Genomic DNA, 27407 nt, shown 5'->3' on the forward strand with positions numbered 1-27407 from the left:
AGAGAGTAATTATCATCATCATCATCATCATCATCATCTTCTTACAGCATACAGTATTGGCAGCCGTCATTGGCCTTTAAGTTCATTTTTCCCCATAATGTAAAACAAATGCACATAGTCTATAGATTCAACACAAAGTGAAATATTTCAAGCATTTGTTTTATTTTTATTGATTATTATGATTATGTCATACATCTGTTTCTCAACATATTAGTAATATAACCAGTAAGACGCGCAAACGCGGGAAGTGAACGCAGCTCGTAGATATTTGGGTTTTTTTAAGATTTATTTTTAAGTTATTATTTTTTTAAGTTAAGTTATTTTTAAGTTAAGTTTTTAACTTAGCCATAACCATATAAGGAGTCCCCAAAGCAGCTATACGTCCAAATATGGAGTGTGTTGCATCAATCACAAACAAATCACTCAGCTCCATATATGGGCACAAAGGGGGACACACACACAGACATGATCTGCTAGGTCTCATAGTAAGTGCTCACTGCGTTCGCAATTATGTTAGTATGTGATGGCTGTGTTGACGCAAGTACAGTGGGGGGAAAGAATACTTCAGATGAGTGTAAATTATACACTTCCCTATGAAATCTGGCACCCTCTGTGCCCCTGCAAACATGGGTGCATATACATACGCACGCGCACACACACACACACACACACACGCGCACGCGCACGCGCACGCGCACGCGCACACACACACACACATGCACGCACGATGAATGGCAAAGCTATATGAAACCCAAAAGCTTGAACGGTTGGAGCCTCAGTATTGGACTCATGACCTTGGCTAGGCTGGGACACCTGTGGAGATCACTAAATACGGTATACTGGGGACGCCTGCTGGCCAGCGATCCAGGCGCATGCCACATATAAGGCTCTTGGCTCACAGCGCGTTGCATGTTCGAGCCCCATTCATGATGACCTTTGCTGCATGTCTCTCCCCTTCCTATTTCCTGTCTATCTTCACCTCACTATCAATAAATATATTTTAAATAATCTTTAAAAATATATATTTATTGATAGTGAAAAACTATAATAATAAAATAAGCGGTAGCCTATATACAGTACTGCGTGTGAGGAACACGGGAGGTGCAATGAAGGCACTAATGAAAGCCTGGAACTACACAGAAAACATGGGCAGCAGCGGTTGATCACTGCCCCACCGGCCAGTGTTGGTGACTCCCGGTACCAGCCTCGCGTTGCCAGACGAAGCTGCCTTTGCAATACAACGCAGTGATGTTGTCTGGCTATAGCCTATACGCGAGGCTACCCCGGTTCACAGAAGCCCTGGCAGAAGCTACAGTACCGAGGAAGATGGACAGACATTCAGTATTTATTTAGTTTGGATGGTAATAATTGATCTTCATTTCTTGTTTTCTTACATGCATACTAGTATATGCAGTTTATTATTATTATTATTAAGAACTGCAAAAAGTAACGGAAGTAAAAACAATCGGATCCCAATAATAACTTGGACAGGTGTTTTGAATTGTACAGTTTTATTTCCATCAGTGATCAGTAGACAGAACTGTTACGGAGCAGGTCCTTCCCACCACCCACATGGGCCTGCGTTGTGGTCTTGGACCATCTCAGCCAGCTAGATTTACCACATGGGCCTGCAGCCTGCATGACACGTGGAGGAAGAAGAGGATTATGTCTCAAGAGGTGGAACTCTGTACTAGAAATAGGCCGACGTAGAATTGTCACCGCTGAATTAACCCAATAACCCACTATACTGTAGACTGTTATCCATTATCTGAACAATCAGACTTGTGTAGGAGCATAGCCAGAGGTCAAGTACTTAACACATCAGAAACAGGCAAAGATGTATACGGCCTGGTTCTATAGCCCAGCTTTGATGCTGCTTGCCCTCTCTGCACCGTTTCCTGGGTCCAGCAATGTCTTTTACTCCAATTTAGCAATCCTGACTCTCACGGTATGGTAGCAATCTCTAAACAGTTTTGAGGGTGTGTGTTCTTGTCACTAAACTGCCCCTCTCTGCTACCTTTCCCCATGATCAATCTGAAGTTTGTATTGCGTGCATGCATGCGTGCGTGTGTGCGTGCGTGCGTGCGTGTGTGCGTGCGTGCGTGCGTGCGTGTGTGCGCCCACGCGTGTGTGCGTCATGTTGCCAGAAGCTCCGGTTCCCAGGCCCTTCTTGAGGGCGTTGATCAGAGGGTATTTTCCCTGGCCACAGAAATTGCCACTGAAGTCGTCCTGGTCAAGAGTCCAGACCATGGCTCCACCAAAACCACTCCTCTTCAGCCAGTCAACCTGTACCAGTTAACAGTAACCAGTTAACCTGTACCTGTAACAGTGTACCAGCCAACCTGTAGCCTACCAGTGCGTTAAAATAAATGACAAAAGCAGGAACTAGAAATGCACTCTTATCGAGCTGCCACCTTGGGCTTCGCACACAGGTTGGCCATGAGTGGCCTACTTGTGCACGAGCAGAGCACGCAACTTATATCTGACGCTTGTCAACTTCCTCCCTCATAAATAACTTAAATCTGTTACGTCATCCACACATGTCACACATGTTTTTAGATAAACATACATAGTTACGTCATCACCCAATCCCTGATTGGCCGAACGACGCCACCAACACACGGCCCCAAACCAATCGGTTCGAGGGGCCACCGACATACGCAGCAAGCTGCAAACTTACGCTCTGATTGGCCGAGAGACGCCACCAAAGAAATACACATTCCCTGATCCTGGACATACGCAGCCGAATACAGTACTTGTGCCGCTCTGCTCGCGCAAGTAACTAGTAGTGTCTACAAATCTGAGCGATTATGTGAAATGCTGCTATGCACCTTGCCCTGATAGCTGACAACGTTGTCGAATCCAACCCAGGTCTGGCTGTTGTAGGCGTAAGGCACCTGCTGGGCGACATCCCAGACGTCTGTGACTCCTTGCTGGTTCAGGAAGTGGCAGATCTGAATGAAGCCATTAGAAACAAATGTGAAATCTATACTGTACGTATTCGTTTCTATATAGAACGCAAAAGCTTGTTGTTGCACTGGAGACGTGTACAATCTCTGCGTCTGACATGGCTGTACAAGTCTATTTATGTGCAGTTTGTTTTGGTGAATGCACGTCACCTTTTGCCTACATTTCCACCTATAAGAAAACATCTGATATTTAACGGCGACTGCAAATATCAAATATAAGTGTCATATAGAGTAAAAAAACATACTTTTTATAAGCGAGGATCATATCGTTTTTGAAAATGAGGCAAATCGAGCTTGTTTTGACACAAAAATAATCCAATAAATTAGTGTTCAAAAAGGGGTGGGGGTGGGGGGGTTTCCAGCTGACCGCTACCGGAGAGTTATGAGGGCATACTGGACACAGTTGATCACCGTAATCAATTGATATTAAAATAGGCGTCAAGGAGATTACCATCACATCAGAAGAATGGGCAAACATGTGCAAAACACAAATTAGATCCACCAACTCAAGAATGTGGAGAGAATTCTGTTGGAAGAACTTGAGATTTTGTATTACTCCCAAAATGAAATCAAGACAACTGAAAACAGATCAGCCATGCTGGAGACAGTGTGGCCACAAGGGGGCGGGCCACGCTCATATTTTCTGGTCTTGTCCTAAAATTCTGAAATACTGGCAGGATATTCACTCCACCTTGGAGTGAATATCCTGAAGAGTTTCTAATACATGATAAATATTTAATCAAGATCCTCTTAGCATCAAGTAAAAAAGCAATCACACGACGCTGGTACCAACAGGATCCACCAACGAAAGATCATTGGATGGACATTATTGAGGAACTGTATTCCATGGAAAAACTAACATTCATACAAGAGGATAAATTCTATAAAAAGTGGGAAAAGTGGAATCTCTTCTCTCAGCCTAGCGATATTGCAATAGGATTTCATTGAATGTTTGTTGTAATATGAAAAATGCAGCCTTTTTTTTTTTTTTACTTTTTGTCCTTTTTTTATAGAATAGGCGTCAAAAGGCGCAATTGGCGATGGGTGAGTTAAATACCTCATAGTAGGCCCAGGTTCCAGGGTGAGTTAAATACCTCATAGTAGGCCCAGGTTCCAGGGTGAGTTAAATACCTCATAGTAGGCCCAGGTTCCAGGGTGAGTTAAATACCTCATAGTAGGCCCAGGTTCCAGGGTGAGTTAAATACCTCATAGTAGGCCCAGGTTCCAGGGTGAGTTAAATACCTCATAGTAGGCCCAGGTTCCAGGGTGAGTTAAATACCTCATAGTAGGCCCAGGTTCCAGGGTGAGTTAAATACCTCATAGTAGGCCCAGGTTCCAGGCGTGGCGGTGAATTGACCGGCAGGTCCAGGTCCAGTGCTTGGAGCACCGATACCGGTGTTGGAAGAGGAAGCCAGTTTGAAGGTGTTACCGTAGGTGGCAAAACCAACCAGCAGCTTCTCAGCTGGGGCGCCCTGGTTCTTCCAGTAGTTCATAGCGTAGTTCTATAATTTGGACAAGGAAACAATATACAGCATAGCCTTTCAGCACACATTTATTTTCCCCGTCCTGTTTGGCATAACTCTACTGTAGGCTATGTCTGCGACGGACGGTGAGTCAAATTATTAATTCATGCGGGACCTGCGTGTCATAAAAAACCCTGACCCGCGCAACACTAGTGCGCACGCATTTCGCCTTGTGCCTGGAGGGACACTGAAGGTTGCCTATAGCAACCTGGGCGAGGTATAGAGATTAAAGAGGTATGTGCTTGGCTTCTGCCGGTCCATTTTGATATAAAGTTATAAACCTGCGGCGCCGCGGGTTCGGCTATCAAAGGGTAATTATGATAACCCGCGGTTTCATGGCGACGAGGTTAATTATGAAATTCGGTATGTTTCTCGGGATTCTGCTCTGAAGATGCCCGCCGCCATCGGATTTAATGTAGCCGAAAACGTGTCTGTCGCGGTCCGGGTCTGTACTAGAAACCAATGGGGTTCACTGTGTTTTGAATGTCGAGGAACCTCCACACTCACCACGTTGAAGTAGATCATGGCACCCTTGTCAGCTGGGCCCTGCCACACAGGACTGTTCTCTCCAGTAACGTGCGCCCAGGGGCCGTGGAAGTCGTAGGTCATCACATGGAAGTAGTCCAGGATACTGGTGATGAAAGGATGTGCAGGAGTCGGGGGGATTTGAAGAAAATATTAGTGAAAGTGCATAGGACAACCAGGAAGGTCCAATTGTTCCGAAATCTATGATATCATTTTCTTTTTTTTCTTTCTTTAAGGTCCCGCACCGACCGCACACTGCCTGGGGAAACTGCTTAAAGGATGCTATTTATTAAATTGTCATTTCTGATTCTGAGCGACTGTGAAGACGAATCGTATCAGCGGGGAAGGAGGCGTCGCATCATATTCAGAGCTTTCGTTGCACCAGACTGTATGACGGAAGCGTTTGAAAATTGTAGGAGCTCAACAGACACACATACTCATATAGCCTATAATGCCCATGCAGCCAAATACTTGTTTGTATGTTTGTGTGTTATCTATACTGACGCCCCGAGCTGGGAAACTTCGTATCCAGCGTCGATCACTCCCTTGTCGGCCGCGACGGCAGCGGTGAGCATCAGACGATTATCGCCAGCTGGACTGGACTGGACGTTAGCTTCAGTCTCGAAGGCAGCCAACAGCTCCTGCAGAGAGACGGGAGGTGGTGAAGAGAAAGATTTCCAACATTTTAAGGGTGCCATTAAGGTGGTTATGTCTTGTAACGTGATAGAAGGCTGACCTGACACAGGACGGTGAAGAGAGCCTTGTCCTCAGGTGGGGAGCCACGAGAGCCTGGGTACTCCCAGTCGATGTCCAGACCGTCGAAGCCGTACTGGTGCAGGAAATTGATCACGCTTTGGATGAAGGTCTGACGGTTAGCAGGACTGGACATCATGGCTGTGAACCTGGGGGGAGGGGGGGGAGAGGGAGAGAGATAGAGAGAGAGAGGGAGAGAGAGAGAGAGAGAGAGAGAGAGAGAGAGAGAGAGAGAGAGAGAGAGAGAGAGAGATGGAGAGAGAGAGATTCATCCAAAAGAGTCAAAGAAAGAGTGCCTTTACAGTATCTGAGGTTTCATGTTTAATACTCACTGAGAAGTTCCTACGTTCCATCCACCAACGGCCAGCAGGGTCTTCAGATCGAATTTCCTGGACAAAACAAAAAAAAAATGTAAATCACTTTGAGTCCTCACACCTTTGTGTCAGCCTGATATGTAGCATAGAATAGATGTAGAATAGATAGAAGTGACACGCTATATGAGTATGAACTAAATGTTAAAGTGGTTCAAATCTAAAAATGACATGATGCACATTTTATGGCTTGATAAAAGCATGTATCTTCCCACAACAGCAGCCCGGAGGGTTGAAACATCACGTCAACCGGGAGACTAAAAACATAGCCTTAGATTTTGTGATCATGTGCATGATAAAATATAATCAGAATTTCGGAATGTGTGTGTGTGTGTGTGTGTGTGTGTGTGTGTGTGCTCACTGGCTCTTGAGATCGTTGAGCTGTTCCATGAGAGACTCATCGTTCCACTCAGTGGTCGTGATCTGCATGTTTTTGTCTATTCCAGCGAAGGCATAGACGATGTGGTCACAGAGACACGGGTCAATGTCGGTGACCATGTACTTCCCAGCACCGTGACGGTACTGTCCCCAGTTGGTGAAGTAACATGAGAGGATGTAGGAGGATCCTGCAATCAAGGGACGAGTGACAAAATAAGGGCTTGTTGTTGTTTTGTTTTTTTTTGCCGTTTGAGAGTAACACACCAAGTGGACCAAGTCTTACCTAGCTGCACGTGCAGCAGGAGAGCCAGTCCTGCAGAGAGAGAGAGAGAGAGAGAGAGAGAGAGAGAGAGAGAGAGAGAGAGAGAGAGAGAGAGAGAGATCCAGAGAAAGTGGAAAATAAGGAGTGGTGGTTGGGTCAGTAAGGACAAGCACTAAGATTTATCCTCCGGTTATTAATCTATATATGACACATAAATCCTTCTACATATTATTATAATCATCAGTTATATGAATCATATTGTTAAACAACTATTTCGAACAGAAAAGTAGATCCGTTTCATGGTAAATCTAAAGATACCGTTCATTTCCTCTGCTGCTCTGCACAGAAAAATGTTTTCCTCAACAGCAATTTCTCGACTTACCAACGCAGATGAGAAGCTTGCCCATGGTGCGTCTGTACAACTAACTGACGGCCAGAAGCCTCTTATATACCTTCTCTTCCTCTCCATATCTGTAAAACATGTTTGATCTGGCTTCGTTATTCTGATAAATCATTTGTTTGGTCAGGAGTTAATTGCCCTTTTCTGTTTTCCACTGGCGTTGTTAATTGTGCCGATAACTTTCAAGTGTTATTCAACAATGATATGATTTGCAGACAATTAGAAGTCAAATGAAGGTTATACAGGTTTGTATACATTCCACCGCACGCACTTTTAAAAGGCTTCATGTGCAAAATGTGTGAAAGATGATGATGATTCAAGTTTCTTTATTAGGAAAAAAGACCCCTTGAGATGTACCATCTCGTTTTCGAGGGGCTCCCAACACAGATACATGTCACAATCATTATTGTACATGTAAACAATAAAACAAATTACATACAACATACATGGACGAGACAAAACACTAAACATTGCAGACCACATTACGGCATTTAATCAAATCATAGAACACATTATGAAAACGCCACGTCCTATACAGTGAGTGCAAAAATAAAATAATGATAATAGTAATACAAAATAAAATAATTAAATAACGAAATAAACATGGTGATATAATGGCATATTTACCGATAGCAAGAACATACAACTTTAAAGTAAGAAGACATTGCACTTTTAAAAACTGGGAATGTTGAGATGGATTTAATGTTAGCTGGTAAAGTATTCCAGTCTGTAGGGGCTTTAAAAGAAAAGGAATGTTTACCAAATTCAATACTAACCAAAGGAACAGTAAAGTGTCTGTCCTGTCTTACAGTGGAGAATAACTATACATTGGACTAAAGTAGACATGGAAAGGCTACTGATGCATACCGTATTAATGCATTGATGCATATCTTTTGTTTCATGTTCTTTTTATCTGGATGGTAAGAAAAGATAATCAACACACACAAACACACACACGCACGGACGCACGCACGCACGGTGGAGGAGGATGGCAAATTTGAAAAATAGCGAAAATAGCCAATCTACAAGTGCTGTACTCAAGAGTCAAAACCCATGCTTATTGGTCTGTCGTGGAGCAGAACAAACAACTTGGTTGAGCGATCGCAGGTGTATTTATACTGTGGTGATTGACCAGGGATTGGCTGTGGTGAGAGGAGGCAGGTGTAGTGGATACAGGTGATTGTGAATGGGGGCGTGGCCAGTGAGTAGAGGCGGGGGAGGTGGTTGAGAACAGAGTGGCAGTGTTATGCAGAGGCTGGTCTCCACTCCTGAAACTACGTTGATAAATACAACCACCCTTCAATGTGTTTCAGTGTTGCTGTAATCACACACACAATTTTACCATGCTTTTTGTTATTTTCTGGCTCAGTGGTGTTTAGTGAATATTTATTTAGTTATTATTATTATGATTTGGAGAATATGACCAAGAAAAATCTAAATGGCCGAAGGTAGGTATGGGTGAGTGTTTCCCAAACATTGATTGATTGATTGATTGATTGATTGATTGATTGATTGATTGATTGATTGATGAACTACTGACATATCATGACAGTATATATTATATACGTATACATATTAATGACCGGGAAACCGGGAAAGAAGCAGCTTGGACTCCTCATGCATAGAAGGAAGCATGAGGTCAGTCCGCTGCCCCCCCCCCCCCCAGGTTGGCAGAGGAAGTGTAGTGGGTGAAAAAATGATTAGCAAAATCGTGGGATAAAAATTATTCAAAAAAAGAGTATATAAATGAGACTAAAGTAGACATGGAAAGGCTACTGATGCATATTGACACAAATGTAGTCGATCTTTGCTTATCATCCAGATAAAAAAACATGAAACAAGTTGTTTCATGTTATTTTTATCTGGATGATAAGCAAAGATAAGCTAACAACACACAATTCAGAAACCACGCCTCATTTGACTGCAGAGTTAATGAAAAAAAGGTCTAGGATTAAATGAAGAAAATATGATAAAATTGGCTCTTACATAATAAATTACTGCTTAATAAGTCAAAGTGGTTTATTATGATTTTTGGTACTAGTCCTAAACTCAAATCCATAACAGATTCCTTTACTATAACAAGTAATGATGGCACGGCTTTGCAAAAATTAAATATCTCACGGTATGGTTGGACCTAGAACACGCATTCAAATCTCATATTAACCATGTGTTAAAAAAAAGGTTAACTTCGGAATAAATGCTTTATATAGATCCAGAAACTGCTTTTCACTCAGTGTACGCAAGAAACTGGCTTTATTAGTACTTCCACTATTCGACTATTGTGATGTGGTTTATCGAAATGCCTCAAAATCTGATCTTGTTCCACTAACACTGCATACAATAGACTGTCGATTTGTCCTTGGCTGTCCTTTTCTCACACACCTTTGCATAATGTACGACAGACTTCAATGGACACTTCAAAGCACTGGCTTCAACTGGTTTTTAAAAGTATTTATTTAAATTATCCTATTTACCTCAAACGCTATTTAACTTTTATTCCTTCAAAACAGTTGAAGGAGTTAGATGTGTACTATCGGCATAAATAGTAAATATGCATAAATAAATATGTGTATTATCGGCATAAAGCTGGGAAAAACTGTCTAAAAATTGATGGCAGATTGTTCACATAAATAGAAAACAGAGGGGGTCCTAAAGTTGACCCCTGGGGCACACCTTTAACACCTAAAAAAGGTTGAACTTCTAGAAGTAATATTTCTCAACGGGCGGTACAGTCACGCAGGGGCACAGGTGGTGGTGTGTGCGTGTGCGTGTGCATGTGTGCTAGAGTTCTCATCTCATCACCCGATGAGAACTCTAGTCCACAGAGGCTGGCAGAAGGACAGAGATTTTCAGTACTGACATTCTGTACTCGAGTAGAAGTACAATTACTTGTGTAAAAAACTACTTTGGTAAAAGTAGAAGTAGTCATTCAAATAATTACTTGAGTAAAAGTAAAAAAGTATAGGCTCTGAAATGTACTTTCTGAGTAAAAGTAAAAGTATTTTTACCGGATTTGCAAAGCCAACTGTAACCTCATATACGTCGAAGGCTATTAAACTAAAAAGATCCCCACCAAAAACGAGAGACGGCGAGATCAATTCGTGGCGGCGACGAATCGTTGCGACGTATTGTTGAATCGTTGCGACCTATTGTTTTACGCCATGGCATATTCTTCATTACGCCATGGCTTATTCTTCAATATGTTGCAGCGTAAACAATTAGCCGCGGCGAGAGGGATACGCCAGACGTAATATGGACTTGCCGTGGCAAGAACAGAATACGCCATGGCAAGAACGGAATACGCCATGGCTTATTTTTAAATACGTCGCAGCGTAATAGGAGTTATAGGCGTAATAGTTTAACTTTGTTTATTTTTTTTTGCCTGCCGCGGTGCAGGTTATATATCCTAGTAGTACAATTCTCGAAATTAATGAAGTCCTCTGCTAGTGTAACGGTTAGCACTCTCGCCCCTATAGTCAAGGCCCGTGTAGGAGAGCCGGTTCGAATCAGGCAAATGGCAAACTTTTTTTTTTTTTATGTTTTTTTTTTTTAGCCTATATTGTGTATGTATACAGTGTGTGTGCGTGCGTACGTATACAGTGTGCGTGCGTGCGTGCGTGTATGCGTGCGTGCGTATACAGTGTGTGTGTGTGTGTGTGTGTGCGTGCGTGCTTCATCGTATTTATTATTATTATTATTTATATTTATACTTCATCGTATTTATTATTATTATTATTTTATCTCTTTTCCTACTTGGATCCGTATCCACTGGCACTGCCTGGTTTGTCCATCTGTACCTGCATGCATCTGTACCTGCATATTAATAATAATAATAATAATAATAATAAATACGATGAAGCACGCACGCACGCACGCACACACACACACACACACACACACTGTATACGCACGCACGCATACACGCACGCACGCACACTGTATACGCACGCACACACACTGTATACATGATACACAATATAGGCTAAAAAAAAAACATAAAAAAAAAAAAGTTTGCCATTTGCCTGATTCGAACCGGCTCTCCTACACGGGGCCTTGACTATAGGGGCGAGAGCGCTAACCGTTACACTAGCAGAGGACTCCATTAATTTCGAGATTGTACTACTAGGATATATAACCTGCACCGCGGCAGGCAAAAAAACAAAAACAAAGTTAAACCATTACGCCTATAACTCCTATTACGCTGCGACATATTTAAAAATAAGCCATGGCGTAAAAGAATACGTCGCGACGAGTCTTCACGCCGCGACTTATTCTTAACGCTGCGGCGAATTATTGTTTACGCTGCGACGTATTGCGTTCTGCTGCGGCGATTTCCTCACGCTGCGGCTTATTCTTAACGCTGTGGTGAATTATTGTTTACGCTGCGACATATTGAAGAATACGTCATGGCGTAAACAATAGGTCGCAACGATTCGTCGCCGCCATGAAATGATCTCGCCCCACCTGCCAAAAACACTGATTTGGCTGGTTGTGGTTGATCGTCTGATTCGTCTGGCTCGTCCTGCGTAGAGTCTGCAGTGTTGACCGTTTCAATGTCACTTTCCTCCTCAGTGTCGCTCATTTTTCTGCCTGGTTCGGTTCCGCAAATACGTGTAAACTATATCTCGTCTCATCTCACGATTAGATACGCATCTCGATGCACTGCCAGCGATACGATACTTTAGCGATACATGGAATCTCCTGTTGATATGATGCGATACGATTCACCCCTCTACCGATACGATGCGATTTGATGGCGATTCATCACAATAGAAATGATTTATATTAAAGCTCTATTAATTTCCCAAAACATGTAAAAATGCATTACATTTCAATGTAATTTATTGTTTTACTGTAGGTTAGTATTATAGCTCTGCATCTCAAACAACCCAACTTATAGAATTCTGTAAGTAAACAAAGGGTCTGCTCTCTGCTGGTTATTGTGGAATTGTTAGAATACTAATAATCATACGCTATAGTATAATTATTATATCTCAAAGGTCAAGTTGAAGTTTTGACAAGAGATTAAAATGTAATAGCCTATCGTTCATCAATTAATGTTACCAACATATAAATAGAAAAGAAACAAATAAACAAAACAAAAATTACAGGTAGGTCACACTTGTAGTGCTGTCAAACAAGTCTATGTCTAGTTTAATCTGCAACAGTTTTATAATATAATTGCCTATGTATAGTGGGGGTCCCTGCTTGATCTCTCACTCTCAGCTAAGTGGTCCTTGGCTTGACCTGAAAAACATTGAAGTCCCTGGCCTGCATGTATTATTAACGTTTTAAATACATAGCAGATGTACAAGCTCACAACGCGTCTCATCCACGCCCAGATGTGAGTTTGTGGATCTGTAATTTTAGGCGTGCGACACCGTCTTGCTGCAGAATATAAATACATAAGGCTTCTATCCCAGAGAACAGCAGGGGAAAGCTGGACAGTGGAAAGTTGTGAAACGGTTGTAAACAACTTTAAACGCAAGCAGTACACCCTGCTGTGGCGTTGTTGTTGTTGTACACGTGTGTGCAGACTGCAGAAGCTTTCTTTAATTACAAATTGATGATCGCGACGCAGATTCGCATAGGATAATCAGTGAGAACAGCTGTGGAGTGTGGATCATTACCAGCAGCACGCAGAGCTACAGTGAAAAGTCAACTGATCGACGGACAAATTCGGATAGCTATTTTATAAAGCTAAAGGTGGTGCTTCTCTTGTTCTGTTAGTCGCGGGTGCTCTTTATAGTCAGTTTGTTGTCTCAGTCTCAACGTGTCTACTCTGCACGGTCGTACGGTAGCTTCTGTTCACTGACTGTGTGTGCGGCTGTGCGCTGCCTGCGAGAGACCTTTTTTTCCCTTCCTTTTCTGATGGTACGTTCAATGCGCCTCGGAAACACAGGATAAGGTGAAATTTACCATGAAAAAAAGGTGCAACCATGGATTTTGCCGTTGCAAGCACTCCGCGAACGATGCATCGAGATTTCACCCGTCAGCAGTGAATAAACCACACTCGCATCGCGCACGTCTGTATTTCTAGATTCCTTGGTCTAATATTATTTTAATCGGTGTCATGCATTAAAATAAAAGTAACGAGCCTATTTTGAAAAGTACTCAGTATAAAGTACTAGTACTTGTGTTAAAATGTAACGGATAAAAGTAAAAAGTCGTCCGAAAAATAAGTACTCAGTAAAGTACAGATACTCAAAAAAAGTACTTCGTTACAGTAACGTATCTCTGCAGAAGGACTATAGGAATGGAGTAAATGTTCCCTGCTGGTTCATTCATATAGTAATGGAACAGGCCTCCTAGATGGAGATGCCTCAGAGTACATTGTGTCTGGCCTGTTTAAGACTTACTGATAACCTCAGAGTACTTCGTGTCTGGCCTGTTTAAGACTTACTGATAACCTCAGAGTACATCGTTTCTGGCCTGTTTAAGACTTAAGCAATATTACACGAGAGGGTGTTGTTTAACGTGATTATTGCCACGACAGTGATGCGGTAAGGAACGAGACAAAGTCGAGTTCCGCAAGCATCACTGAATACTTTTCCGAGAACGAGAGAGAGACAGACCCCCCCCCCCCTCCTCGGTAGAAACCATGTAGAAACAGGAGGGGAGCTGGGGGGAATCGAGTGTTGTGGTGTTGGGTGAAATGTAGCCTCGGAAACCCAGACCATTTTAGATCCCCTGACATCTACACGTAAAGGAAGCGGCCCCACCCATAGACCGCCGCCTCTTTTCAGGAGGGGGGGGGGGGTTTCCTGGATCACATACCCGGATCTTTGAAGATGCGATCGGGGCTATTTTATATATTGTCCGGGCGCAAACTAAGATGAACTAAAGTATTCAATAAAAATAGTTATATTTGCGTATAGATACGTCATCCGCAAACGGCGACAGTTTATTACTATTATTATCAAGAACTGAAGAAAGTAACGGAAGTAAAAACAATCGGATCCCAGTAATAACTTGGACAGGTGTTTTGAATTGTACAGTTTTATTTCCATCAGTGATCAGTAGACAGAACTGTTACGGAGCAGGTCCTTCCCACCACGCACATGGGCCTGCGTCGTGGTCTTGGACCATCTCAGCCAGCTCTAAGCACTGCAGCCTGCATGAATACTGGAGAACTCGGGTCGCCGACTCTTCTTCATCTTTGCCGAGATTTCTTCCCCTTTCGCCGACTCTTCGTCACTTTCCGGTCCGAGTTCTGTCTGAGAACTCGGACGGAAAGTGACGAAGAGTCGCCGAAACGGGAAGAAATCTCGGCACTGGAGCGCGCATCTAGCTACTGCATGATGATCATGCACGCTGATCAGACAGCAGATCAATAAAAGCATGCAAAAGCATTCAGCTTTCACAAGTGTGCGGCGTGCCCATATAGAGAAGGAAAATAATTAAGAATTCGGTGGCATTTCTTTCACATTGCAAAAGAGCAATTTTTGCTCTTTGCTCTTTGTCCTTATAGATAGAAATGATATTCCCATTCGTCTTTGTGTCTGCCCGTGTAACGCACCAGCGAGTGTGAGGGGTTGGGGAACGGATGCAAAGTACATATGAAACTAACGTTAGCTCCCATGCTAGCTAGTAGCTTCCCTCGTCAACACAACAACACCACAGATCGGGTGGAAGCTGCTGATATCACGTTGCTTGTGCCCGTGGATGGGAAATAAGATTTAAAAGGCTATGGAAGTGTGGATGAAAGGCAAAGCACAGATGTGTGCAAAGTTTTGTCGGATCTGCCTGTGCATTCCGTCTGCTGCAGTGCGTGTGTGTTCTGTCAACTTCTGTGTTACTCTTGTGAGTCTGTCACTGGCTGGCTGAATGCATAGTTAAAGAGCGTCACTCATAAGCATGCGCCCTTCCTGCGCTGGAAGTAGCAGATCTACAAGTTATCTACCCGCCGCAATGCACGGCACGTTGGGCTTGTACATCTGTGTTTCTCCCGCAGTTTAGTTGAATTATATCGATCGGCCAGAAAAGGAAAGCATGTTTAATCACAACAACGTCACGTTTACTTTAGCTCCTCAGTGTTAGCGTCTGTTTTGGTTGTGTTGCTTTAGCATCGTTAGCACAGTAGCTAACATTCAGAAACTTGCAGCTGCAGCAGCTGAAAGTGCCCCGAAACGTGGAGAATATTCGGCAGAATCTTAAGAAGATTCGCCGCGCGACGACTCTTCTTCAGATTCTGCCGAATATTCTCCACGGTTTGCCGACTTGTCTTGAGAAGTCGGCAAAAAGGGTAAATCCGCCGAGTGTTCTTGTTACCGCCTGCATGACACGAGGAGGAAGAAGAGGATTATGTCTCAAGAGATGGAACTCTGTACTAGAAATAGGCCTACGTAGTATTGTCACCGCTGAATTAACCCAATAACCCACTATACTGTAGACTGTTATCCATTATCTGAATAATCAGACTTGTGTAGGAGCATAGCCCAGGCATGCAAAACTGTAGCTTTTCGGCGAAAATCGCCGTTTTTACTCCAAATAGAGCACCCGTGTGATTTATGCAAATCCGTTAAAAAAACGTTTGAGGGGGGTGGGGGGGTCATGTCGATCTCTGGGTCAGTGGAGCCTATGGGTGGAGGCGGCGGAGCCCAGAGAAATTTGTCAGACGGACTCACCGCTGCCTGTGTCTGCACACTGCACAGCACGGTAATTGTCAACAAGATGCAGCTGTGAAAGTGTGCGCGTGAACGCTGCTCATGAGCAGTGCGCGTGAGTATAAATCAGCACAGCAGCACATGTTTGCGACAGCACCCTCCTCCAAGTCAACTCTGCAACCTGCTGCTGCCCGTTGGGTCAAGAAGCGCGAGTTAACAGGTAAGAGATCGAGACATGATGGAACTGTCAAGAGTATAATGACGTTAAGCTGCTAATCGATTTATTTACTTTGTCGTTGACGGAGCCTGTGTGTGTTTATCGCATCGCGTGTATATAGCATCGAAATTAGCAGAACTGTACAACAAGCTCACAGAGAGTTGCGTCCTCTTCCTCCTCTACACACATTGAGCTTGTAGATTTGGTATACATTATGTCCCGTTAAGACTTAAAATAATATTGTTTTAAGAAGAGTTGCACTATTTTAGCAGACTATAAAGTGTAGGTATTATTTTAACCTGTAATCGATGCATGCATGCGCGGTTGAGTTACTAAACAGGCTGCTGGCTTGCATCACTGGGGTATTATTATTATTTTTTGGTAGACATTGGTCACATTAGATTAGGGGTAATATAGTTAAGCAATTAAATGTAACTTTTGCAGGGGAGAACTGGGCAAAATTGCTACTCTTGACAGGTATATCATAAAATGTATTATTTTTTTAATCCTGTGAGTGATTTTACAAAACTTAAAAAGAAAAACTTTCTTGTGATTTACTTTTCAGAATGAGTGAATTAGGTCAAAGTCAGGCATTGCTAGTCAAGCAGTTGGATGCAGGCCTTCGGTGCAGCTGGAATTGGGCATGGCTGAAGTCTGAGGTAACAATAGAGGTAAAGGGACAGGAGCATACTTTTCCTCTATCCGAAATCTTCAAAAAGATCAACAAAAAAGGTTTTGCAAGGTGCATTCTCTGTTTGAAGGAGATAAATTATGCAAACAAAGGCAGTCATGCACTGATAGCACATTGCAAAACTGATTTGCACAAAAAAAAGATTTGCACTATTGCCACAACACAAAGTGTCGCCAGCATCCTCCATCCACCTTCTACCCCTGAAGTAGGAGCAGGGACTCCAGCTCCACTACAGGGGCCAGAAGGCATAAGGCACAGATACCAGGCAAAGTTGCCAACTGCAATTGTAAACCGCACTGCAAATGCAGAGGTATGTGCTCTTGTGGGAGCATAACTTGTCCCCTAGGTTCTATGTTCCCACTTACTGTACAACCCACTAACCATAACTACCACTACCATAACCCACTAACCATAACCCTAAGGTGGGAACATAGAACCTAGGGAACATGGGTATGACCACATGCCTGTTGTAGGCCCAAGTTCAGCACCAGCACATTGTAATCTACACGTCAACACTTAACCAAACAACAATTTACCCAGATAATAAAGCCACACTGCTTTGTACTAATTTCACCATTTGTGTTCTAGGCCATGGTTCTTGGCGTGCTTGCCGAGCATTCGCTCCCATTCACGATGGCGCCGGTGCTGGTGGAACTTGCGCAGACTCTCGCACTGGACAAAGTGGCTTTAAACTCAATGAAGCTTTCCAGGACAGCAGCCTCCTATAAAATGGTGCACGGACTAGGCCGGACCTTCTCTGAGAGAACCTTCTCCAACCTGAGGAAATATCCATTTTCCTTAAATTTGGACGAGAGTACGTCCAACAACAACAAGAAGGTTGGTCTTTTAATGACAAGACACATCCACCTTTTCCATGCTGTTATTATATTAATCATTACTTTGATTACCTATAATAGACATTATATTGCAGAGAAGCAATTGTTTGTCTGCTAAATAAACCATGATTTTTACATTTGATTTGAAGGTCCTCTCAATTCTGGTCAGCTACTACCACATAGATTTGAGGAAAGTCATTGTGGAGCATCTGGGGTCCCTGGAGCTTGTCAAAGGGAATGCCATCACCTTGGAGACAGCCCTGTGTGAGTTCTTCAAAAAAAACAACCTGCCGTGGAAACATCTAGTCAGCATGCTGATGGACTCTTGCGCTGTTATGAGGGGAAGCAAGTCTGGCCTCGAGACTAGGATGAAGAAATATTGTCCAAAACTACTCGACATTGATGGAGATTCCTGTCACCACATGCACAATTCGGCGAAGAAGTTCACAGAGCCCTTTGAGAGCTACCTAGAGCAGCTGTTCAGGGATCTGCAGACGGACCATCAGTGGTGTCCAGATCAGGTACAAATAAATTGAATTAATGTTCTTTCAAGTGATATTACAAATCTCTTGGCAGTCACATGCTAGTGGGTGGCCTGGGGAGTTAACCCATTTAGACCTAAAAGCAGATTCTACAAAAATATAATCATTGACAGTTTTCTGAAAAACTTGTGTTTCTATATCACTGGTGCTACAGAATGATATATATTTGGCTGTGGACCCCATCTGAAAATATTATGTTCCAGGGACCCCCAGAAGCAAATATTTGAGTTCTAAATGTTCACTGTGAAAGAAAACATATAATCATTTGCAGACATTTTCACGATTTAAAAAAAATGGCAGATCTGGGACATGAGTGCCGAGCTATGAGCTTGTAGATCTGCTATTTTTCAACAAAGTTTAAAATAATGGTCGATTAAAAACTATAAGGTGACAATGATGTGTCCTCAGAGCTAAATGGGTTAAACAATGATAACGTTTAGGGGCAGTGTTGGGAAATTCAACATTTCATATTCTCTCTTTATGACAGGTGATGTACTTCAAGGAGGTGTGCAACATTCTTAACATCCCTGCCTCCAGCCCTCAGAGAGGGTTTGTGTCCCACCGGTGGCTGTCTGCGTATGATGCCAGTATGGCAACACACACAATGATGCCAGCATACAAGGTCCTCTACTACGGGTTCATGAGTACAGCAGACCAGGATCTCTACAAAGAGCCTCTGGAGCTCCTCTTCACACAGTATAAAGTCAACCAGAGGGCAAGAGACCGAATCCAGTTCATTCACGATGACCTCATTCGTAAAGGTAAACCTGATAATCACTAGTTTGTTGTATAAGTCCTTATTGATTATATGAGAAGGGAGGGGATGGCTGTCCCAAATATCTGTCACACTGACACAGACATTACCGATTGTGTCTTCAGGCATGACACCACAAGGCAGAGAGCGGAAGAAAAGAGTCTTCCAAAAGATTTGGCATGAGGAGACGACAACCATTCTTCAGCTGAGCCTTTACATGGGCGTACTGGCTCTCCTTAAAGAATATGTCATGGTTTTCCAGGTGGGTGTTAAACATGAACTCAACTGTTAACTGTGCTTGTATGCATTTATACATTCCATTTCACATTCTGTTTTTGTTCTACATACACAGGGTAGCCAAACTTTGGTGCACAAACTCCATGACAAACAGCTTGAGCTGTATTTGGCGTTCCTTGCTTGTTTTGTGAAGGCTGAACACATCACCCAAGTGTCACCTAGGACTCTGGTGGACATGGTGCTGCAGGATGACATGCTGCTGCCTGCCAGGGATATGTACGTGGGGAAGGAAGCAGACGCATTCAGGACCAGGAATCCCAATCATGCTGTTAGTACTCTTCTATTCTGTAGATATGTTTAAAGCACAGCTCAAGAGCTAATTATTCACTCTTTTAAAATCCTTGTTATTGAATAATCATGTCACTGTATTGCCTTATTCACTGCTATTATGTTTTATGCCTTTGCTTTTTTTCTCTTTATTGTTCTGTAAAGCACTTTGAGCTGCATTTCATGCCATGAAAGGCGCCATGCAAATAGTCTTATTGTTTATTAACATTTTTAAATCTACATTTGTTCTCGTTCAAACCTGTATTAATGTCCAGTTTTGTGTTTAACTGCATTTCAGCTGCTGAAGACATTCCTGCAAAATGTGAGGAAAGCCTACACCACCACTGCTTGCTACATGCAGAAGAAGCTCCCCTTGGCCAGCCAGACACTGAGGGCCCTGTCTGCTCTGGACCCACTTCTAAGAGGCCATTCTCAGGCAGCCATCCAGCTGAAGAAGCTAAGTGCAATGCTAGAGCACCTCTTACCAGCTGACCAAGACATCCACAAAGAGCTCACACGGTACAGCACTGATCTGAGCCTGTGCACATTCAAAGAGGGAGAGAGCATGGTGGAGTGGTGGGGTCAGGTGTTTGATAAGGGGGATAAATACCCAGCCCTCAGTGTAATGGTCAGATGTGCTCTATCCATCTTTCATGGACCCACTGTTGAGTCATCCTTCAGTCTGATGAATGAGATCATCGACACCAGAAGTGGAAAGATGAATATCCCAACGTTTAATGCAATTCAAACAGTCAAATACACCCTCCTGTCAAGAGAGAAGACTGCTATGGAGATGTTCAGAAGGGAGGACCTCAAGTACGGTGAGGTGGATGGCATACTCTGCAAGAACATCCAGACAGCAGGAGCCACTGACAGACGCCAGCGTCAACAGAATCTCCTTGAAAGGCAACAGCAGCAGAGCAAATATGACTGCCAACCATCTGGCAGTGCTGAGGGGAGCAAAAAGCAGGCAGCAGAACAAGAGAAGAGGGCAAGGCTGAAGCATGCAGCAAAGCAGAGAAAGCAGGCCCTGGAAACCCTGGCCCAGGCCAAAAAAGCCAAAAAGGCAGTCAGGCCTCCTCACTGACAGAACTGTCCTGTTTTTTATTTACACAGGGAAGTAGCTGAGCACAGGTGCTCATTTTCAGCAACGCCCTGCACATAGACAGACAGACAGACAGACACACACACATTAAAATGTTGACTGCAGTGCAAACTCAAAACAGTGACCTGTTTGACTTCAATAAAAAAAACTGTTGGAGTAAATAGTTTTTCTGTCTTTATTAACGTCTTGTTCAATACTCACTATAGATTTGTATTTAGTAAATCATCTGTCATTTTATGCTATGATCTCATCAGGGAATTAATGTAATTATCTTAATACTAAGAGTAATAGATTTGTACTGAAGGGCTCTATTTTCATCCATCGACACGTGAGCTTGTAGGCTATTTTAACTATTAAAAAATGTCTTTCAAAATAGTAAGGTAGTTTAGGTTTAGCATGGATGAAAATGTAGCCCTAAGTGTACTATAACCTTGTAGTGTGACTCCCCCATGACCCCCCAAAATGGGTTTGGTACCCTTAAAGCCCTCCAAAATTTTCGCAGCGCGTCCCCCGTACACTGTCACCTTTTTCACCTTCGGTCTGTTTGCATGCCTGATAGCCAGAGGTCAAGTACTTAACACATCAGAAACAGGCAAAGATGTATACGGCCTGGTTCTATCACGGTATGGTAGCAATCTCTAAACAGTTTTGAGGGTTTTTTTGAGGGTTGTTTCTTGTCACTAAACTTCCCCTCTCTGCTACCTTTCCCATGATCAATCTGAAGTTTGTATTGCGTGCGTGCATGCGTGTGTGTGTGTGTGTGTGTGTGTGTGTGTGTGTGTGTGTGTGTGCGCCCACGCGTGTGTGCGTCATGTTACCAGAAGCTTTGGTTCCCAGGCCCTTCTTGAGGGCGTTGATCAGAGGGTATTGTCCCTGGCCACAGAAATTGCCACTGAAGTCGTCCATGTCAAGAGTCCAGACCATGGCTCCACCAAAACCACTCCTCTTCAGCCAGCCAACCTGTACCAGTTAACAGTAACCAGTTAACCTGTACCTGTAACAGTGTACCAGCCAGCCTGTACCAGTGCGTTAAAATAAATGACAAAAGCAGGAACTACTTTGCCTACTTGTGCGCAAGCAGAGCACGCAACTTATATCCGACGCTTGTAACTTCCTCCCTCATAAATAACTTAAATCTGTTACGTCATCCACACGTGTCACACATGTTTTTAGATAAACATACATAGTTACGTCATCACCCAATCCCTGATTGGCCGAGAGACGCCACCAAAGAAATACACATTCCCTGATCCCGGACATACGCAGCCGAATACAGTACTTGCGCCGCTCTGCTCACGCAAGCAACTAGTAGTGTCTACAAATCTGAGCGATTATGTGAAATGCTGCTATGCACCTTGCCCTGATAGCTGACAACGTTGTCAAATCCAACCCAGGTCTGGCTGTTGTAGGCGTAAGGCACCTGCTGGGCGACATCCCAGACGTCTGTGACTCCTTGCTGGTAAAGGAAGTCGCAGATCTGAATGAAGCAGAGACAAGCCATTAGAAACAAATGTGAAATCTATACTGTATTAGTTTGTAGTTTCTATATAGAACGCAAAACCTTGTTGCACTGGAGACGTGTACAATCTCTGCCTCTGACATGGCTGTACAAGTCTATTTATGTGCAGTTTCTTTTGGTGAATGCACGTCACCTTTTGTTTACATTTCCACCAAAACATCTGATATTTAGCTGACCGCTACCGGAGTGTTATGAGGGCATACTGGACACAGTTGATCACCGTAATCAATTGATATTAAAATGACGTCAAAAGGCGCAATTGGCGACAGGTGAGTTAAATACCTCATACTAGTAGGCCCAGATTCCAGGGTGAGTTAAATACCTCATAGTAGGCCCAGGTTCCAGGGTGAGTTAAATACCTCATAGTAGGCCCAGGTTCCAGGGTGAGTTAAATACCTCATAGTAGGCCCAGGTTCCAGGCGTGGCGGTGAATTGACCGGCAGGTCCAGGTCCAGTGCTTGGAGCACCGATACCGGTGTTGGAAGAGGAAGCCAGTTTGAAGGTGTTACCGTAGGTGGCAAAACCAACCAGCAGCTTCTCAGCTGGGGCGCCCTGGTTCTTCCAGTAGTTCATAGCGTAGTTCTATAATATGGACAAGGAAACAATATACAGCATAGCCTTTCAGCACACATTTATTTTCCCCGTGCTGTCCTTGAACACAGTGGTGAGTTGTCTACTACCATCTTCCATCCTTGTGTTCTGACGGTATCTGACCGACACTCCAGAGCGAGTGAAATCTTTTATAACCACCAGCAGCACCTATCCCTTTCCTTCAGCGCCCCGCGAGTGTGTGCGTGTGTGTGACACACTGTGTGTGTGTGCGTGCGCTCGCGTGCGTGCATGTGTGTGTGTGAGTTTGCATGCGTGTGGATTGTATAGGCTAATAAGTGAGGGGTTTGACAACGTTAACACCAAACATTTTCAAATAGTTTTTCTCAGGTCTTTAGTGGCGTTTTCTTTCAGCATCTGTGTCTCCAGTCCTGTTGTTGGCATAACTCTACTGTAGGCTATGTCTGCGACGGACGGGTGAGTCAAATTATTAATTCATGCGGGACCTGCGTGTCATAAAAAACACTGACCCGCGCAACACTAGTGCACGCGCATTTCGCCTTGTGCCTGGAGGGACACTGAAGGTTGCCTATAGCAACCTGGGCGAGGTATAGAGGTTAAAGAGGTATGTGCTTGGCTTCTGCCGGTCCATTTTGATATAAAGTTATAAACCCGCGGGTTCGGCTATCAAAGGGTAATTATGATAACCCGCGGTTTCATGGCGACGAGGTTAATTATGAAATTCGGTATGTTTCTCGGGATTCTGCTCTGAAGATGCCCGCCGCCATCGGATTTAATTTCGCCGAAAACGTGGCTTCAAAGCGGTCTGTCGCGGTCCGGGTCTGTACTAGAAACCAATGGGGTTCACTGTGTTTTGAATGTCGAGGAACCTCCACACTCACCACGTTGAAGTAGATCATGGCACCCTTGTCAGCTGGACCCTGCCACACAGGACTGTTCTCTCCAGTAACGTGTGCCCAGGGGCCGTGGAAGTCGTAGGTCATCACATGGAAGTAGTCCAGGATACTGGTGATGAAAAGATGTGCAGGAGTCAGGGGGATTTGAAGAAAATATTAGTGAAAGTGCATAGGACAACCAGGAAGGTCCAATTGTTCCGAAATCTATGATATAATTTTCTTTTTTTTTCTTTCTTTTTTTAAGGTCCCACACCGACCGCACACTGTCTGGGGAAACTGCTTAAAGGATGCTATTTATTAAATTGTCATTTCTGATTCTGAGCGACTGTAAAGACGAATCGCATCAGCGGGGAAGGAGGCGTCGCAACATATTCAGAGCTTTCGTTGCACCAGACTGTATGACGGAAGCGTTTGAAAATTGTAGGAGCTCAACAGACACAAATACTATAGCCTATAATGCCCGCATGCAGCCAAATACTTGTTTGTATGTTTGTGTGTTATCTATACTGACGCTCCGAGCTGGGAAACTTCGTATCCAGCGTCGATCACTCCCTTGTCGGCAGCGACGGCAGCGGTGAGCATCAGACGAGAACGGTTGGTCCGCTGACCTTCAAGATCGAAGGCAGCCAACAGCTCCTGCAGAGACAGGAGGTGGTGAAGGAAAGGCCGACCCAAAATAATAATGAAAAAATTGTTCTCAGCGTCGCGGATTGATATCCATAAAAAAGCGTATCTGGCGGAGAATTCCGACACGAGCGGAAGGTTATTACAGTCCTTATGGCGGAGGATTCCGCCAAAAGTAGTGATTGTGTTAAGGTGCCATTAAAGGAGAATTCCATACTAAAATGCTTTCTTACCTTTCTTTGTAGTCGTTACGTCCCCACCAAAGAGGTCCAGGTCTTATTTTGTGCAAAAGCTCCTTATTGGCTATTTCCCCTACCATAAGCCCTAAATGAATTGCATTGAATGGAATGGGAATTGAATGGGGCTATGGGGTGTTGTGCTAATTCGCATATAAAATATTATTTGTTTGTATATATCCTCTCTTCATAATGTAAATAATATCCCAAGCGGCACACTTTACTACTTATTTTGATGGAAATAAGCGAATTAGCACAACACCCCATAGCCCCATTCAATTCAATGCAATTCATTGAGGGCTTATGGTAGGGGAAATAGCCAATAAGGAGTTTTTGCACAAAAAAACACCTGGACCTCTTTGGTGGGGACATAACGACTACAAAGAAAGGTAAGAAAGATAAAAAAGCATTCTAGCATGGAATTCTCCTTTAAGGTGGTTATGTCTTGTAACATGATAGAAGGCTGACCTGACACAGGACGGTGAAGAGAGCCTTGTCCTCAGGTGGGGAGCCACGAGAGCCTGGGTACTCCCAGTCGATGTCCAGACCGTCAAAGCCTTGATGACGCAGGAACAGGACCACGCTTTCGATGAAGATAGAACGGATATGAGGACTGGACACCATGGATGTGAACCTGGGGGAGGGAGAGGGAGAGGGAGAGGGAGAGAGAGAGAGATTCATCCAAAAGAGTCAAAGAAAGAGTGCCTTTACAGTATCTGAGGTTTCATGTTTAATACTCACTGAGAAGTTCCTACGTTCCATCCACCAACGGCCAGCAGGGTCCTCACAGCGCCGTTCCTGGACAAAACAAAACAAAAATGTAAATCACGTTGAGTCCTCACACCTTTATGTCAGCCTGATCCCTCCTGATGTAGAATAGATAGAAGTGACACGCTATACGAGGTTGTATATCTGCTATTTGTGAACAGCCAAAGTATGAACTAATGGTTAAAGTGGTTCAAATCTAAAAATGACATGCACATTAATGGCTTGATAAAAGCATGTATCTTCCCACAACAGCAGCCTGGAGGGTTGAAACATCACGTCAACCGGGAGACTAAAAACATAGATTAGATTTTGTGATCATGCGCATGATAAAATATAATCAGAATTTCAGAGTGTGTGTGTGTGTGTGTGTGTGTGTGTGTGTGTGTGTGTGTGTGTGTGTGTGTGTGTGTGCTCACTGGCTCTTGAGATCGTTGAGCTGTTCCATGAGAGCCTCATCGTTCCACTCAGTGGTCGTGATCTGCATGTTTTTGTCTATTCCAGCGAAGGCATAGACGAAGTGGTCACAGAGACACGGGTCAATGTCGGTGGGCATGTACTTCCCAGGACCGTGACGGTACTGTCCCCAGTTGGTGAAGTAACATGAGAGGATGTAGGAGGATCCTGCAATTAAGGGACGAGTGACAAAATAAGGGCTTGTTGTTGTTTTGTTTTTTTTTGCCGTTTGAGAGTAACACACCAAGTGGACCAAGTCTTACCTAGCTGCACGTGCAGCAGGAGAGCCAGTCCTGCAGAGAGAGAGAGAGAGAGAGAGAGAGAGAGAGAGAGAGAGAGAGAGAGATCCAGAGAAAGTGGAAAAGGAGTGGTGTTTGGGTCAGTAAGGACAAGCACTAAGATTTATCCTCCGGTTATTAATCTATGACACATAAATCCTTCTACATATTATTATAATCATCAGTTATATGAATCATATTGTTAAACAACTATTTTGAACAGAAAAGTATATCCGTTTCATGGTAAATCTAAAGATACAGTTCATTTCCTCTGCTGCTCTGCACAGAAAAATGTTTTCCTCAACAGCAATTTCTCGACTTACCAACACAGATGAGAAGCTTGCCCATGGTGCGTCTGTACAACTAACTGACGGCCAGAAGCCTCTTATATACCTTATGTTCCTCTCCATATCTGTAAAACATGTTTGATCTGGCTTCATTATTCTGATAAATCATTTGTTTGTTCAGGAGTTAATTGCCCTTTTCTGTTTTCCACTGGCGTTGTTAATTGTGCCGATAACTTTCAAGTGTTATTCAACAATGATATGATTTGCAGACAATTAGAAGTCAAATGAAGGTTATACAGGTTTGTATACATTCCACCACACACTTTTACAAGGCAAAATGTGTGAAAGATGATGATTCAAGTTTCTTTATTAGGAAAAAAGACCCCTTGAGATGTACCATCTCGTTTTCGAGGGGCTCCCAACACAGATACATGTCACAATCATTATTGTACATGTAAACAATAAAACAAAACAAATTACATACAACATACATGGACAAGACAAAACACTAAACATTGCAGACCACATTACGGCATTTAATCAAATCATAGAACACATTATGAAAACGCCACGTCCTATACAGTGAGTGCAAAAATAAAATAATGATAATAGTACCAGTAAGACGCGCAAACGCGGGAAGCGAACGCAGCTCGTATTTTTAAGTTTAAGTTTTTAAGTTAAGCTATTTTTAAGTTAAGTTTTTAACTTAGCCATAACCATATAAGGAGTCCCCAAAGCAGCTATACGTCCAAATATGGAGTGTGTTGCATCAATCACAAACAAATCACTCAGCTCCATATATGGGCACAAAGGGGGGACACACGCACAGACAGACAGACAGACAGACATGATCTGCTAGGTCTCATAGTAAGTGCTCACTGCATTCGCAAATACAAAATAAAATAATAAACATGGTGATATAATGGCATATTTACCGATAGCAAGAACATACAACTTTAAAGTAACACTTTTAAAAACTGGGAATGTTGAGATGGATCTAATGTTAGCTGGTAAAGTATTCCAGTATGTAGGGGCTTTAAAAGAAAAGGAATGTTTACCAAATTCAATACTAACCAAAGGAACAGTAAAGTGTCTGTCCTGTCTTACAGTGGAGAATAACTATACATTGGACTAAAGTAGACATGGAAAGGCTACTGATGCATATTGACACAAATGTAGTCAATCTTTTGTTTCATGTTCTTTTTATCTGGATGATAAGAAAAGATAAGCAAAACACACACACACACACACACGCACACACGCACGCACGGTGGAGGTTG

General features: G+C 43.4%; 2 protein-coding genes across 2 annotated transcripts; both read right to left on the reverse strand.

Moving 5' to 3' along the window:
- Positions 1–1527: 1527 nt before the first annotated feature.
- Positions 1528–21951, reverse strand: LOC308333690 (acidic mammalian chitinase-like; the record flags this gene model as incomplete). Its single annotated transcript, XM_080790145.1, has 12 exons — positions 21851–21951; positions 7164–7252; positions 6803–6832; positions 6503–6707; positions 6103–6159; positions 5754–5919; positions 5522–5658; positions 5000–5123; positions 4286–4471; positions 2832–2954; positions 2125–2286; positions 1528–1635 (listed from the first exon to the last, which is right to left on the reverse strand). Exons 2-12 carry the CDS (start codon positions 7186–7188, stop codon positions 1528–1530), a joined length of 1323 nt encoding a protein of 440 aa, XP_080646271.1. The 5' UTR covers positions 7189–7252; positions 21851–21951.
- Positions 21026–26188, reverse strand: LOC308333691 (acidic mammalian chitinase-like; the record flags this gene model as incomplete). The annotated part of the gene is made up of 10 exons (XM_080790146.1): positions 21026–21048; positions 21315–21456; positions 21851–21973; positions 22412–22597; positions 23467–23590; positions 23993–24117; positions 24810–24975; positions 25083–25139; positions 25526–25730; positions 26164–26188. 10 exons carry the CDS (start codon positions 26186–26188, stop codon positions 21026–21028), a joined length of 1176 nt encoding a protein of 391 aa, XP_080646272.1.
- Positions 26189–27407: the final 1219 nt, after the last annotated feature.

The sequence above is a fragment of the Protomyctophum bolini genome (assembly GCF_963924005.1).
Source record: "Protomyctophum bolini genome assembly, chromosome: 18".
Lineage (NCBI taxonomy): Eukaryota > Metazoa > Chordata > Actinopteri > Myctophiformes > Myctophidae > Protomyctophum > Protomyctophum bolini.